The 16,459-nt window shown below is 38.9% G+C and overlaps 1 protein-coding gene across 3 annotated transcripts in view; it reads left to right on the top strand.

Moving 5' to 3' along the window:
- The window catches only part of IGFN1 (immunoglobulin like and fibronectin type III domain containing 1), a 743,161-nt gene that overhangs the window by 85,187 nt on the left and 641,515 nt on the right, over positions 1-16,459 (top strand). For all 3 annotated transcript variants that reach the window (XM_072137225.1, XM_072137226.1, XM_072137224.1), the window contains exon 4: positions 13,216-13,304. In XM_072137225.1, the coding sequence (XP_071993326.1) occupies positions 13,216-13,304 (89 nt within the window). The remainder of the gene's footprint in view (positions 1-13,215; positions 13,305-16,459) is intronic.

The raw sequence follows: 16,459 nt of genomic DNA on the forward strand, positions 1-16,459 counted from the left end.
GTGGAATTTTTTCCAACTCCTCTGTGACAATTCGTTTACCTGAGGGATTCGGAACGAAAGTAGATTTTTCTTTTAGACCACTGTTTATGTATTTGGTGGTTTTTTTCTAACGGTTGATACGGATGCATTAGAAAATATTTTTTCAGATTTATAGATCTTACAAATTTTTGAATATCTATAAATACTTCAAATTTGTTCATTTTTCTGTCAGGGATATACTTTAAACTTTTTGAAAGGAGGCTAACGTGTGCGGTAGAGAGGGTTTTTTTTTACTTAAGTTAAAGATCCCCTTGTCAATGGGATCTATTTGTCTTTCTGTCTCTTTGGAGCTAAGACATTTACTTCCATTTTTCTTACCTCCTCTTCTAACTTTTCTAGTTTCCGTTTTATTGGTGTGGATTTATTCTCCTGGCTGGACTCTATGGGGATTTCTTGTAGTCTCAATATTTGGCTATTTCCTCTCTGTTGGTGTGGAAAATTTTTTGGTTCATTCGAGGGATTGACATGTGTAGGGACTGGCTGCCTATCTTCAGTCTGTGTTAAGGGGGTATATCTATTATTAGTGGTAATACCATTGAAACTGTGGTTGGGTCCTGGTTTGATGTTATCTGGGTGTCCCTCACCAACTTTTTTTGCCATTTATAAATTAAACTATTTTCATACTCTTTTTTTACTTTCAAATATTTCTGTTGTTTTTTTAGGTGAACTTCCCTTTCTACCTTTTTTACAACCTTTTGGCATTGATTGGATAATTCCACATAATCATCTAAATTTTTACACGGTTCTAATCTCAAACGGAGCTCTTCTATGGAGTCATTTAATGATCTCAATTTTTTCTTTCGAATATTGATTATGAACTCCATGATTTTGAAAGAGCGCTGATTGAGATCCTGTGGGTTATTATCCCCATTAAAGGGTAAATGCCACCTAAAGTCCCTCAGGGATCATTTTTTCCACTGTGTATTTCTCTAGGGATGCAACATCCCACATCAGTGTGATCTCCTTCATAAGTAGAATTTGTAATTGTTTGAAAGTTGTTTCTAGATCGTCTGTTTGTTGTATTTCTACAGGATCGTCTAATTTACTAATTTCTTTTATCATTTCTTTCTTTGTATGGTCCCTAAATGAAAAAATATCCATTCTAAAACAATAAATGGAGAATAAAAAGGGTAACAAATTACTGAGTTGTAACAGCTGGTGCAATGAAAGGAGTGGTTTTTAGCAACTAGAAAAGAGATCTCGTTCCAAAGAGGACATCCACAATAAACAGAAATATAAAACAAGATTTTGGAAACTAAAGATCAGGCTAGTGGTTCAGAAATGACGGCGCAATGAGAGAAGGGAAGGAATGGGAGTCCAGTATTCCTTATAGTCACAAATTGTCTAAGAAGCTTTTCCCTCTGCATCAACGTCTTTCAGGTATTCAATGTAGATGTGGGACAGTACCTTAAATCTGGTAAGTGATGTAATAACAAGGTAAGATCATCATCAATGCCAAAAGGTTGTAAAAAAGGTAGAAAGCGAAGTTCACCTAAAAAAACAACAGAAATATTTGAAAGTAAAAAAAGAGTATGAAAATAATTTATTTTATAAATGGCAAAAAAAGTTCGTGAGGGACACCCAGATAACATCAAACCAGGACCCAACCACAGTTTCTACACAAAACTCTAGTAATTTCCAGGATTATGGAAAAGAAAAAAACAGAGGGAGAAATCAATATAGAACTAATAGATACATTTATCAAAGAGGTTCTGATCAAAAACACTCTCCTAGGAATTTTGATTCTAGAAACGATAGATCAGATGAACCATTTAATAGATACAACTACAATCAGAGGAATATACCATACCCATTCAATAGACATAATTACAATAACTATCAGAGACCCCGATATGAAAATCAATATTATACACAAAGAAGAAATAAATATGAGTATGATGATAAATATAAACATCAGGGACAAAAGTTTACCCCATATGGGAGAAAATACGACACTCAAGAATTTGGAGGCAATTACAGATACAATGGTATTACCACTAATAATAGATATACCCCCTTAACACAGACTGAAGATAGGCAGCCAGTCCCTACACATGCCAATCCCTCGAATGAACCAAAAATTTTTCCACACCAACAGAGAGGAAATGGCCAAATATTGAGACTACAAGGAGAACAAATCCACACCAATAAAACGGAAACTAGAAAAGTTAGAAGAGGAGGTAAGAAAAATGGAAGTAAATGTCTTAGCTCCAAAGAGACAGAAAGACAAATAGATCCCATTGACAAGGGGATCTTTAACTTAAGTAAAAAAAACCCTCTCTACCGCACACGTTAGCCTCCTTTCAAAAAGTTTAAAGTATATCCCTGACAGAAAAATGAACAAATTTGAAGTATTTATAGATAGAAAATATTTTTTCAGATTTATAGATCTTACAAATTTTTGAATAATGCATCCGTATCAACCGTTAGAAAAAACCACCAAATACATAAACAGTGGTCTAAAAGAAAAATATACTTTCGTTCCGAATCCCTCAGGCAACGATTGTATTAACACTTTTAAACGAATTGTCACAGAGGAGTTTGAAAAAATTCCACTGCAAAATAATCCCCACCCTAACCTGACCAATAAGGAACAGCAAGCACTAAAAGACCTTCAGAAGGATCAAACAATAGTGATCAAACCGGCCGATAAGGGGGGGGGGGGATTATGGATAAGGGGTACTATATGGATGAAATGACTAGGATTCTATCAGATACAAACACTTACCATAAATTAAAAAACAATCCAACAGAGACCTATAGAAAAGAACTGGTAGTCATTCTAGATCGAGCTAAAGAAAAGGGGATTATAAAAGATAGGGAATATAATTTCCTAAATCCAAAATTTCCAAAGATTCCTACCATCTACTTTTTGCCAAAATTACACAAGAACAAAGAAACCCCACCAGGACGGCCCATAGTAGCCGGCATTGATTCCATATCCAGTAAGACATCAGAATATGTAGATAAGTTTCTACATAAAAGTGTAGTACAGAGTAGTACAGACGCTTTTTTAAAAGATTCAGGGACCCTTCTGGAAATAAATAATAATGTTATTGTAGATGAAAATACCATCTTATGCACTTGTGACGTTTCATCATTATATACGTGCATACCACATACACAGGGAATAGCCGAATTCTTGAAGAAAGATGAAACTATTCTGGAGGAACAGAAAGATTTTATAATAGATCTTATAAAATTTGGGCTGTATAAAAATTATTTCTGGTTTAATGATATGTTCTTTCTTCAGACGTCCGGCACGGCAATGGGGGCTAAATTTGCCCCCTGCTATGCCAATTTGTATATGGCAACCTGGGAGGATGGTTGTATTTTTAATAATAATCCCTATAAAAAATTTCTAAAGCTGTACAAAAGGTACATAGATGATATTGTAATTTTATGGCAGGGCCCTCCAGAATTGTTAGAAGAATTTATACTATATATAAATAATAATGATTTTAACCTCTTTTACTCATAATTTTAGTCAGACAAATATTTGTTTTTTAGACTTGGAATTGATTAAAGAAGGAAATGAAATCTATACAAAAACTTATTTTAAAGAGACTAACTGTAACAGTTACATAGATTTTAATAGTTGCCACTTTACCCCCTGGTTGAAAAATATTCCAAAAGGACAATTCAAAAGAATTAAAAGAAATTGCACTAAAGAAAAAGACTACGAGACACAAACGACATTACTGAGGGAGAGATTTTTAGAACGTAACTATAGCAGTAAGGATATTGAAAAAGCACGGAGGGAAATAGAATTAGAGACTATCACACCACAGGGAGAAAAAAACGATACCCATGGGAAGAGCAATGAGGAAAAACAGAACAAACTGACCATTCCATTTATCACTAATCACACGTATGATTCACATAAAATAAGGAGGATCATTAAAAAACACTGGCACATCCTACAACATGATCCGATTGTAGGACATTTGTTAGATGAACCAAAAATAGTTCACCGTAGGATAAAAAATCTAAAAGATCACATAGTTCATAGTAGTCTTAATAATCATGCACTGGGATCAGAAATGTCCCACACGGGTTTTTATCACTGCACAAAATGTAAAGCCTGTAGAAGTATAGGCAAATTAAACACAGGAGGCATTCATCAATTTATATCCTCTGATAACAAAAGAGTGTTCAACATCAAACATCTTACAAACTGTGACTCCTCTAGGGTTATCTATATGATCATATGCCCGTGCGGTTTGAAATATATTGGCAGGACAGCAAGAAAGCTTAAAACTCGAATAGGAGAACATCTCAGAAATATTAAAAAAGGAAAAACTGACCATTCTCTATCCGCACACTTTGCAAAAGTCCATGATAAGAATCCCAAAGGGATCGCATTTATGGCTATAGAACACATATCTCCTCATTGGAGAGGAGAGGATATAGAAAAAAAGATAAATCAGCGAGAATCTTTCTGGATTTTCCAACTAAAAACACTATCTCCATATGTTCTTAATGCAGACTTTGAAATTAAAGGGGATATTCCCATCTGGGCATTTACATGTAATTTAATTCCTTTGCCATATGTGAACATTTCTTCAGTTGGATATTAATAAAAAAAATGTCCCTGTGTGAAGATAATTTCTCATAAATGTAGTCATGTTTTCCCTTAGAAACCAGATAGCTTCCTCGGATACGACCACGTCACACTCCGGCAGCGGTGGCCAGACGTGCGCTATAGAGTCCTGCCGGACCACCAGGATTCAGCAATCATTACCTCAGGACGGTTGTGGGTCATGCAGTAACTCCCGGATATTTTTTATACAATAACCTTTTGTTTCTTTGTGCAATCTCTCCAGCAGAGGTGGCCGTATCCGAGGAGTCAGTCTGGTTTCTAAGGGAAAACATGACTATATTTATGAGAAATTATCTTCACACAGGAACATTTTTTTTAATAACATCTAATTGAAGAAATGTTTACATATGGCAGATTAATTAAACTGAATGTGAGTGCCCAGACGAGAATACCCCTTTAAGTGTTTCCTTTAACTATATAAGGTTTTTCATTACAAGAAGTTTTTTCTACATTTTTATATATTTAATTTTTTTTTTTGTCTGTTGCACTATTGTATCAATATATTCTGCACTGACACTTTATTAATATATTTAGCATTTGACACTTTACACATAATGGTATAGAAATTCCAAAAATGGTTTACACAGAGTATATAGTAATATTTGTCTCTTCCCCTTTAAGGAAGGGTGTGGTATAGGTAACTATAAAAAATCCTAACTTGTGCACGACGGCCACCCCGGAAGAAGCCGCTACTGGCGAAACTCGAGTTGGGTATTGACGCCGAACGTGCACCACAATCTATTTTTAAGGCCTGTTTTTTAATCTACTTTTGCGAGTATAATATTAAAACATTTTCTTCACTAAATAGAAGCTCTGCTGCACTATTTTTTCCATATCCCTTTCTTTCCTATACGGACCACTACGGAGTAAAGCGGAACCAAAAGCGCTGCGATCGAGTTTCCATCTGGAGGAAATAGTAACTCACACAGCCGCCCGCTGCATACCGCAAGTGGAAACATGGGATCCACGTGAACATCGCAGAGCCAGTGACACATGGAGAACCTGATGATCTTACCTTGTTATTACATCACTTAGCAGATTTAAGGTACTGTCCCACATCTACATTAAATACCTGAAAGACGTTGATGCAGAGGGAAAAGCTTCTTATACAATTTGTGACTATAAGGAATACTGGACTCCCATTCCTTCCCTTCTCTCATTGCGCCGTCATTTCTGAACAACTAGCCTGATCTTTAGTTTCCAAAATCTTGTTTTATATTTCTAGTTATACAGCCAGCCTGCCCGGCCCCATTTAGTTATACAGCCAGCCTGCCCGTCCCAATTTAGTTATACAGCCAGGCCGCCCCCATTTAGTTATACAGCCAGCCCGCCCCCATTTAGTTATATAGCCAGCCAGTCCGCCTCCAGACCTCAAAGGTAGTTTTCTCCGAAATACTGCCTTTACCACGTGCCACACCAGAAAGGCAGCGGGAGATCAGGGAGGTAAATAAGTGGCTCAAAAGTTGGTGTAGGAAGGAGGGTTTTGGTTCTATGGAGAACTGGGCTGACTTTTCTGTCAGCTACAGGCTCTACAGTAGGGATGGGCTGCACCTCAATGGGGAGGGTGCAGCTGTTTTGGGGGAAAAAATGGCTAGAAGGTTGGAGGAGTGTTTAAACTAGAGACCTGGGGGTAGGGCAACTACACTTGTGCAGGGCAAATAGACAGTGTAAATAGAGAGCTGGGAAGAGTCATAGTCTATGGGGGAGGAAGGGGGGCTGGAATGAGATTGGGGATTAAGGACAAAAGGAATACGGACAGGGAAAACCATATAAATTGTATGTACACAAATGCCAGAAGCCTCACAAACAAAATGGAGGAACTGGAACTCTTGATGTTGGAGCGGAAATATGATATAGTGGGTATCAGCGAGACATGGCTGGACAGTAGCTATGACTGGGCTGTAACTATCGATGGTTATAGTCTTTTTAGAAAGGATCGTATAAATAAAAAAGGGGGAGTGGTTTGTTTATGTGAATTCTTGCCTCAAACCTGTCTTGCGAGATGACATCAGTAACGCAAATGCAAATGTGGAGTCCCTATGGGTGGAGATAAGAGGAGGGAAAAAGAATAATAAAATATTACTAGGGGTTTGTTATAAGGCTCCAAATATAATGGAGGCAGCAGAGGAAATGCTGATAAGTGAAATGGATGCGGCTTCAAAGCATGGTGAAGTACTTATCATGGGGGACTTCAATTACCCAGATATTGACTGGGGGCAGAAACCTGCAGGTCCTTCAAAGGTAGCAGGTTCTTGTCAACAACAAAAGACAATTACCTGTCGCAACTGGTCCTGGAGCCAACAAGAGGTGGGGCACTGCTGGACCTTATCCTTACCAACAGACCTGATAGGGTATCAAAACTACAGGTTGGGGGGAACCTGGGGAATAGTGATCATAATATCATTGATTGTGTATTACGCTTTACTAAGAGCGTTAGTGAAGGGGCAACCAACACTCTAAACTTCAGGAGGGCAAATTTTCAGCAACTAAGGGAAGACCTTAAAGGCATAGACTGGGATAATGTTCTCAAAGACAAAAGGCCCCCCCCAAAAATGGGACTTTTTCTCATATATTCTGAAAAAGTCCTGTGAGAAACGCATACCTTATGGGAAAAAGCATAAAAGGAACAAGAAAAAGCCTATGTGGCTAGCTAGTCTTGTAAGGAAAGCAATAAGCGAGAAAGATAAGGCGTTTAAGGTGCTAAAACGTGAATGTAGCGATGAGGCATTACAGGATTATAGAGAGAAAAATGAATCCTGTAAAAAGCAGATAAAGGCCGCAAAATAGAGACTGAGAGAAATATTGCCAGGGAGAGCAAAAATAATCCCAAATTATTTTTCAAGTATATAAATGATAAGAAACTAAAAGCAGAGAGTGTGGGTCCCCTTAGAAATAATATGGTGGTCATGGTGGAAGGAGATGAGGAAGGGCCAATCTACTGAATGTCGCCTTCTCAACTGTCTTTACCCAGGAAAATCCCCTGGTGGAAGACACAATGAGGAATAATGTTAATTCTTTTTGGAATGTCAACAGTTTAACCCAGGAAGAGGTACGGCGCCGCCTCGCAACCGCTAAGATAGTTAAATCACCGGGGCCAGATGGCATACACCCCCGGGTTCTGCATGAATTATGTACGGTGATAGACAGACCGTTATTTTTAATATTTGAAGATTAAAAGGACTGGTTATGTCCCACAGGACTGGCGCATAGCAAATGTGGTACCAATATACAAAAAAGGATCAAATAGCGATCCTGGAAACTACAGACCCGTGAGTCTAACTGCTGTGGTGGGGAAAATATTTTAGGGGTTTGTTAGAGATGCTATCCTGGAGTATCTCACTGTGCACAACCTTATAACCCAGCATCAGCATGGGTTTATGAGAGATCGGTCCTGTCAGACTAATCTGATTGGTTTCTACGAGGAGGTAAGTTCAAGACTGGATCTGGGAGACGCTGTGGATGTTGTATATCTAGACTTTTCAAAGGCATTTGACACTGTGACACATAAAAGGTTGGTATATAAAATGAGACTGCTGGGAATAGGAGAAAATCTATGTATTTGGGTAAGTAATTGGCTTAGGGATAGAAAACAGAGGGTCGTCATTAATGGCACATTCTCAGATTGGGTTGACGTTACCATTGGAGTGCCACAGGGTATTGGGGCCACTTCTTTTTAATATTTTTATTAATGACCTTGTAGTGGGTTTACACAGTCGCGTTTCAATATTTGCAAATGATACTAAGCTGTGTAAAGTAATAAATACTGAGGTCGATAGTTTAGCATTACAGAGGGATTTGTGGAAGCTTGAGGAGTGGGCACAGAAATGGTTGATGAGGTTTAATGTAGCTAAATGTAAAGTTATGCACTTGGGCCAGGGAAACAAAAAGTATAATTATGTTCTAAATGGTCAATTACATGGTGAAACTGGAGCTGAAAAGGACTTGGGGGTATTGGTGGATGGTAAACTTAATTTTAGTGACCAGAGCCAGGCGGCTGCTGCTAAAGCAAATAAAATAATGGGATGTATTAAGAGAGGAATAGATTCTCATGATAAAGACATAGTTTTGCCCTTATACAAATCCCTGGTCAGACCACACATGGAATATTGTGTACAGTTTTGGGCACCAGTGTATAAAAAGGATATAGTAGAGCTGGAACGGGTGCAGAAGAGAGCAAGCAGGATTATTAGGGGAATGGGGGGATTAGAATACAATGACAGATTACAAATTTGGGATTATTCAGTTTAGAAAAAAGACGACTGAGGCGAGACCTCATTACAATTTACAAATACCTGAACGGACAGTACAAGGATCTCTCCAAAGATATTTTTATACCTAGGCCTGTGACCAGGACAAGGGGGCATCCTCTACGCCTACAGGAGAGGCGATTCTACCATCACAATAGACAAAGGTTCTTTACTGTAAGAGCAGTGAGACTATGGAACTCTCTGCCGCAGGAGGTTGTTATGGTGGACTCTACGTACATGTTCAAGATAGGCCTGGATGCCTTTCTGGAGAGAAAAAATATCACGGGTTATGGGGATAACACATTTATTTAATTCTTAAAGGTTGGACTTGATGGACTTGCGTCTTTTTCCAGCCTTATATAAAATATGATACTTTAACACAGGGGTCCCCAAACTTTTTACCTAGGGAGCCGTTCACTGTCCCTCTCAGACCATCGGAGGGCCGGACTAAAGTTTAAAAATAAATAGAGGTACATGTGACTGCATCCGTAATACACTGGGCCCCCCTCAATTAATTATTTAATATACTGCACCCCCTTGTGAACTATTTTGTATATTGGCCCAATCAATTAATTAATTGGGTCAATTAATTTTGAAATGTACGGGGACCCCTCTCCATTAATTATTGAATAATGCTGCCCCCCCCATTAATTACTAGACTGCCCCTCATAATTATTTCCTATGCTTCCCCCCACCATTATTATTTCATACGCTGCCCCTCCATCATTAATTATTTTCTGATGCCCCCTCCATCATTAATTATTTTCTGATGCCCACTTCATCATTAATTATTTTATATAATGCCCCTCCATCATTAATTATTTTCTGATGCCCCCTCCATCATTAATTATTTTCTGATGCCCCCTCCATCATTAATTATTTTCTGATGCCCCCTCCATCATTAATTATTTTCTATGATGCCCCCTCCACCATTATTTTGTATGATGCCCCCTCCATCATTAATTATTTTGTATGATGCCCCCTCCATCATTTAATTATTTTCTGATGCCCCCTCCACCATTATTTATTTTCTGATGCCCCCTCCATCATTAATTATTTTCTGATTCCCCCGGGGCATTTGCTGCTGGTAAAAAAAAAAAAAAAAAAAAAAAAACCCCTATACTCACCTATGGCAGCCCCCCCCTCCCCGGTTAGCGCCTTGGACCGCATCACTACATATGGCCTTTACATGCCAACCTTACATGGTGCCGCTTGGCAGCCAGTGCCAAAAGCGGGACGTAGTACTATATCATGATGCTCCAAGTCCCTGCCGCCTGTGACGTAGTGCTACGTCCAATATCGGTAATGGGTTAATTCTCATAGGTGTGGTGTATGCAACCAAATGGGCCATCACAGTCTCGCCTGCCCTGTGGAATTGTGGAATATTGCTCTCCCTGAATCAATTCTAACATATACAGTGTCCCCCCTTTTATAAAAATGTACAGTGTCTTTCAAATATAGTGCCTGTCATGAATTATTATCAAAGCGATTTACATATATACTTAAGCAGAACACAGTTAAGTACACAAATACAACACCATTGTGGAGTTCTATACATGCGTAAAGTACTAAAACTGAACTTCATACAGAAATATAGCACCAGGACCAATTCCTGGTCCCTAAATATATAATATTTAATGATGCATCTGTATACATATGATCCCATCGATCACCTTGGTCTCAGCCTGATCACATATGTGTTTCTATGGAAACGCAAGAGATCGGTAAACAGAAGGCAGTGCCTTTCATTGTTTTGCAGAGTGCGGCAGAAATTCTTCTGTAACCTTGGCCAGGTCTGTGCCTTGGCACAATTCTGTTGAGCTCCTTGGGCCGTTTCTTAGACCTCATGATGTGCTCTGACATGCCCTGTATGTTGGGAGGTCTTTTATAGACAGGTGTATGCTTTTCCTAATCAAGTCCAATCAGTTGGACTCCAATAATAGAGTAGAACCACCTCAAGGAGGATCAGAAGGAAATAGACAATGGGGCAGATTTATCAAGCATTCTGGAAGTCAGACTATTTCTAGTTGCCCGTGGCAACCAATCACAGCTCCCCTTTAAAATATTCATGAGCACTGGTATAATGAAAGCTGAGCTGTGATTGGTTGCAATGGGCAACTAGAAATATATTCTGACTTCCAGACAGCTTGATAAATCTGCTCCAATATGTGAGTTTAAGGGGTTTTCCCACGAAGACAAGTTAGGCCCTATCCACAGGCCTAACTAGCTGATCAGTGGGGGTCTCAGTGCTCAGATCGCGAAAACGAGGTGTCAGACCGGATCCCTTGCCGCTCCTCAGACTAATGGAGCAGCACTGAGACCCCCACTGATCAGCAAGTTGTCTTCGTGGGAAAACCCTTTTGATAAGAGTGTCACAGCAAAGGGTCTGAATACTTATGACCATGTGATATATTTGTTTTTTGTTTAATAAATTTGCAATAATCTCTACATTTCTGTGAAGTTGGGGTGCAGGTTATACATTAATACTTAATACTTTCCGTACCCACTGTATGTAAGGAGAAAGTTTTAGCCTCTTATCCTTTTGCTCTGTATTGACTGAAAAGGCTTTCAAAACTACTTGCTGCAGGAGAACAAATGAACAAAAAAGCAATAAAAAAAATTCCTAACTTTATTATTATAACCCCTAGTATTGATTTTTACACTTTGAAATAATACTTTAAAGGTTTACTTTTGGTTTGAGAAAAAAATTGAGAATGGAGCATGCAGTAAGGCTTGTTGGCAAGTAATTGTTTCCTAAACCCACTTAATATAGTTTCATAGGGAAACATTTATCGTAGCTGGCACTATGCGCACGCAGAACTTTCTTGAAGTGGTGTCATTTCATAGGATTATAACGTTGGAAAAAAATGCAGTTCAGTCAAGTCCAATCTCTAAAGTGGATCCAGGGGAAAGCAAAAAATAAACCTTACAAAGCGGTGATGTCAGTTTGCTTAAATTAGGGAAAATTTTCTTTCCTACCCTAATATGGCAATCAGAATAATTTGCTAAATAAACATCAAACTAGCGTGCAGAGTGTGTAAGATTATTTAATACTGGTGCACAGTTTTCAATAATTTGCCACACCCTGCATGTGCCAAACATGCTTATACTGAATGCACCATTGAATTGTAGTCTGCCCATCCCCTTAATAAGCTTAGTTGTTTGCCTTTTGACCCTACTTTTCTACTATGTCCTTTTTTACGCTGTTGTCCAAATTTATCAACAATTTTCTATGTGTGGCCTAACCAGTGATTTGAATATAAGCATAACTGTGGGTGTCATTTATCGAAAATATGCAAAGTTTTCCTGGATGAGATAAGGAAAACCACGCTTCTTTTAGCTATTTTTGTAAGGCAGCATCCTTGACATCAGGCATGACCGACAAGATCTAATTGTGATAGTAGATTCTACATGATAGGTTTCTACTATGTAGAATCTACTATCAGATTAATGACAACCCTGTGTTTCTATCACTAAGCCATATACACAGTTTTCCAGTGGTCCCAGCAGTCCTATTTTATGTACCAACCTTTCATGTGGTACTGTATAAATTGGAAAAATCCTAAACAGGCAGTCCCTGGGTTACATACAGGATAGGTTCTGTAGGTTTGTTCTTAAGTTGAATTTGTACGTAAGTCGGAACTGTATGTTTTATAATTGTAGCTCCAGAAACATTTTGTTTGGTCTCTGTGACATTTGCATTTTAAAAATGTTGGGTTGCCATAAGAACCAGGGTTAACAATAAAGCTTCATTGCAGAGACCTTTAACAACTGTTATAGCTGTTTATTGTAGTTTAAGGCTAAAGCACAGTAAATTACCAATTACCAGCCGTTTGTAACTAGGGGTCGTCTGTAAGTCGGGTGTTGTTAAGTAGGAGACCGCCTGTATACACAATATCAACAACCTCCCCAAAGTCTATTCCAGAATTCAATAGATTGGTCCTTTCCTCATCGCTCTCCCTCTTTATATATCGGTTATTTCTCAGAGGTTCCCATTTTCATTTTAAATTTCTCTGCTTTCTTGCTGTAAATGTTTAAATGCTGGTTAAAACATTAATGGTTATGATTGTTCCAGTAGTGCCCCCCTGTTATTGGGTCCTTAACTAGTTGTGACAGGTAATTGTCTTTTGCTATTGCCAAAAACCTGCTGCCTGCAGCTTTCTGCCCTACCGTCTATATTCAGGTAGTTGAAGTCACCCGTGATAAGAACTGCACAATTTTAAAGCTCCATTCATGATTGTGTATTTTTTCTGTATTTGGTGTCCTTACTGTCTTTTCGTACCATCAATGAGCAGGTTAAAACTTTATTCATATGTTGTATTGTAGATCGTCCAAAAATTCGACTTCCAAGATACCTCCGTCAAACATATGTAAAACATGTTGGAGAAGCAGTGAATTTGGTAATTCCTTTCCAGGTAATCTGATTTAAGTTTGTTGTGTCTTAACCCCTTAAGGATGCAGCCTGTTTGTACGTTATAGCTCAGTCCTTTTTTTTTAATTTGACCTGTGGTAATAACTTTTCAAAACTTTAAAATATCCCTGTGATTTTGAGATTGTTTTCCCGTAAGACATTTTAGTTAATGTTAGTAGTATTATTTTGGTGATGAATTTCTTTTTTTGGGGGGGGGGGAAGAATTCAATAATTTAGGAAAATTTTGAAAAAAATGACAATTTTCAAAGTTTAAAATTTTCTACTTTTTAGACAAAAAGTCACACCACAACTTTTTTTGTAGAAAACTTTTGCCATTGGTCTTTGCCATTTCTATAATTTGTTTTAGGTTTCCATTTTTTACAGATGTGGGAAGGTTTCAAGTTTTTTAGTAGCAACTTTTCAGATTATCAAGAAATTTTAAAAATGCTAAATTTTTGGTGACCAATTCACTTTGGAAGTCCCCTACAAAGGCTTATGTACTATATATCCCCACAAAGAACAACATTTTATGAACCTAATATCTCAAACTATTCAAATCAGCATTTCAGAAGTGTGTTAACCTTCAATTCTTTATCTGAAAGCAAACAAAAATGGATTGGAAATTTGGAAATTTCAATTTTTGATTAAGATTATTCTCTTTTTGCCCTAAAATGGACACATTTGAGAAGCAATTGGTAAATCCCAAAATTTTTGCCCTGCTTCTTCCGAGTACGGCAATACCAGACATGTGGTTGTCAACTGCTATTTCGGCGCACAGCAATGTCCAGAACAGAGTTAGTGCTATTGGGTTTTTGGCAGGCCAATTTGGCTGCAAATGTTTTGCGGTGCCACAGTGTACTTGAAGAGCCCTGAAGTAACAGTACAATAGAAAACCCCCAAAGATGTCACCATTTAGGAAACTAGACCCCTCAAAATGTCATTTTAGTGCCTAATATATTGTGCCCAACCCATGCCACTTTAGACAAACACCGCCAAAATCATTCTGTGGGTTCTCCTGAGTACGGCAATAACACACAGGTGCCAATAATTGACAGGCTGGGCACACAGCAGGGCTGAGAAGGGAAGGAGCATAATTTTGCTTTTGGAGCTCCGTTTTCACATGTTTAGATTTGGAGTGCCATGTCACGGTCACAGATACCTGTGCAATAGAAACCCCTGAGAATGATACCACTTTGGAAACTAGACCTCTCAAAGAATTTATCTGGACTCGTGGTGAGCATTTTAACCCCCAACATGCTGGCCAAAATCTAATGCAAAGTAAATGGTGCCGAGTAAAAATTGCAGTTTTATCTCAAAAATGTCCCCCATTTTATGAAAGGGCACCCTTCAAAGAATTTATCAAGGGTTGTATGGGCATTTTAACCCCTGAGATGCTGGCCTAAATGTAATACAAAGTGAATGGGGCCGTATAAAAATTGCATTGTTTTCTCAAATGTGCCATTGAAGTGACAAATGAAATCATACAGACTCATGCCACTGTGGATAAACACCCCAAAAATCATTCTGCGGGTCATTACAGGTATGGCAATACCGCACGTGTGCTAGTAGTCTACAGGATGGAGACACGGCAGGGCTCGGAATGGCATTTGGAGCACAAACATTTTAATTGGCATCACAAAACATGGGGACCAGTAAGGACCAGTACAGTAGAAACCCCTGAAACTAAACCTCTTTATGAATAAATCTAGGGGTTCAGTGATGATTTTAACCACACAGGTGGACCTCAAGGATGATGCATAATGAATAGTGCATAGTACAAAATATCCATTCTGTCATCTTGTGTCATCAGGAAACAGACACCCCGAGAATCATGATTGAGTTTTCCCGGGTAGGGCAATGCCCCCTATGTGGCAATAATCTACAGGCTGGGCACACGGCAGAGCTCAGCAGGGAAGGTGCGGCATGATGTATAAGCTGTGTGAGAGTGCATTGGTCTGGGTACAATTATATATCCAGAGACGTGTGATTAATCCTGAAACACTCCTTCATCCATAAACCTTGTTTCTCGGGAAACTTGTCACACTGGTACATGGATTCCCTCTTTATGCCTCTTTTGGAGCACACCCTGCATCTTTTTTTGATTCCTTCCCTTGCTGGCAGTTTGGGGAACGTCTCTTGAAAAGTGCTGCCCTTGGAATATGGCTCATACTTAATGAGAAATTCTGTCAAAAATGTGAGGAAATTTTGGGGAAATGGATGGATGTTCCAGGATTGCCATTGCGACCACTGGTCCAACAGGAGCAGGTTTGCAGTACCAACTGTCACTAGCCGCCTAGAGAGATATCTAGGCTAACATACTATGGGGCGTATAGGCCCTGCCTTCGGGAGCTTACTCTAAAGGGGGGGGGGGTGATTGTTTGTTTATTTTTAGGACATGCAAATTGCTTCACTGTATACTTTATTCAAAGTAGTATATTAATATAATAAGGTCTTACTGTGACTGATGGTAACACAAGATGATGCTATGTAATGCTTGTAAAAATCTCCTCATGCAGTCATCTATACTGTGTATACTGTGTTGCATGTCTACCTGTTTTGCTTAATAATAAAAATTTATCTGATTAAAAAAAAAAAAAAAAATAGAAAAATACTGCCCTGGTACAATACATGTGGTCTCGCTTCCAGACGCACTAGCACTACCCCCTTCCTGGTCTCCAAAAATCCACTGCTTGACTACCACCTCTTGAAATTCCAGGAAAGTTCCCCTCTGGTCTGCCCATCGATGTAGCATGTAAGCATTGTACAGTGCTATCTGCATGATGTGCACGGCCAGCTTCTTGTTCCACACCCTCGACTTCCGCATGGCGTTTTATGGCTGAAGTACCTGGTCCGACAAATCCACCCCTCCCATATGCCTATTGTAATCCAATATACAGTCCGGCTTGGGGGCTTCTGCACTTGTACTTCTTACAGAGGCAGGGGTAGTGGTGTGCCCATGTATTGTTATTAGCACAAGGACGTCTCACTTAATTCTTGATTTCTCAAGATTCATTGTGAATCGAAACGTTGCGGTTTTTTATGCCTATTATGTGAATAAAGCCTTCATTTTTTGAACTCTATCTTCTGCGTGCTGTGGCCTCCTCCATCGATGTTCCTCACTTCAGGTTTGTGTACCAGAACCTTTGGCTGCGAGCAACA

The sequence above is a fragment of the Engystomops pustulosus genome, chromosome 2 (assembly GCF_040894005.1).
Source record: "Engystomops pustulosus chromosome 2, aEngPut4.maternal, whole genome shotgun sequence".
Taxonomy (NCBI): domain Eukaryota; kingdom Metazoa; phylum Chordata; class Amphibia; order Anura; family Leptodactylidae; genus Engystomops; species Engystomops pustulosus.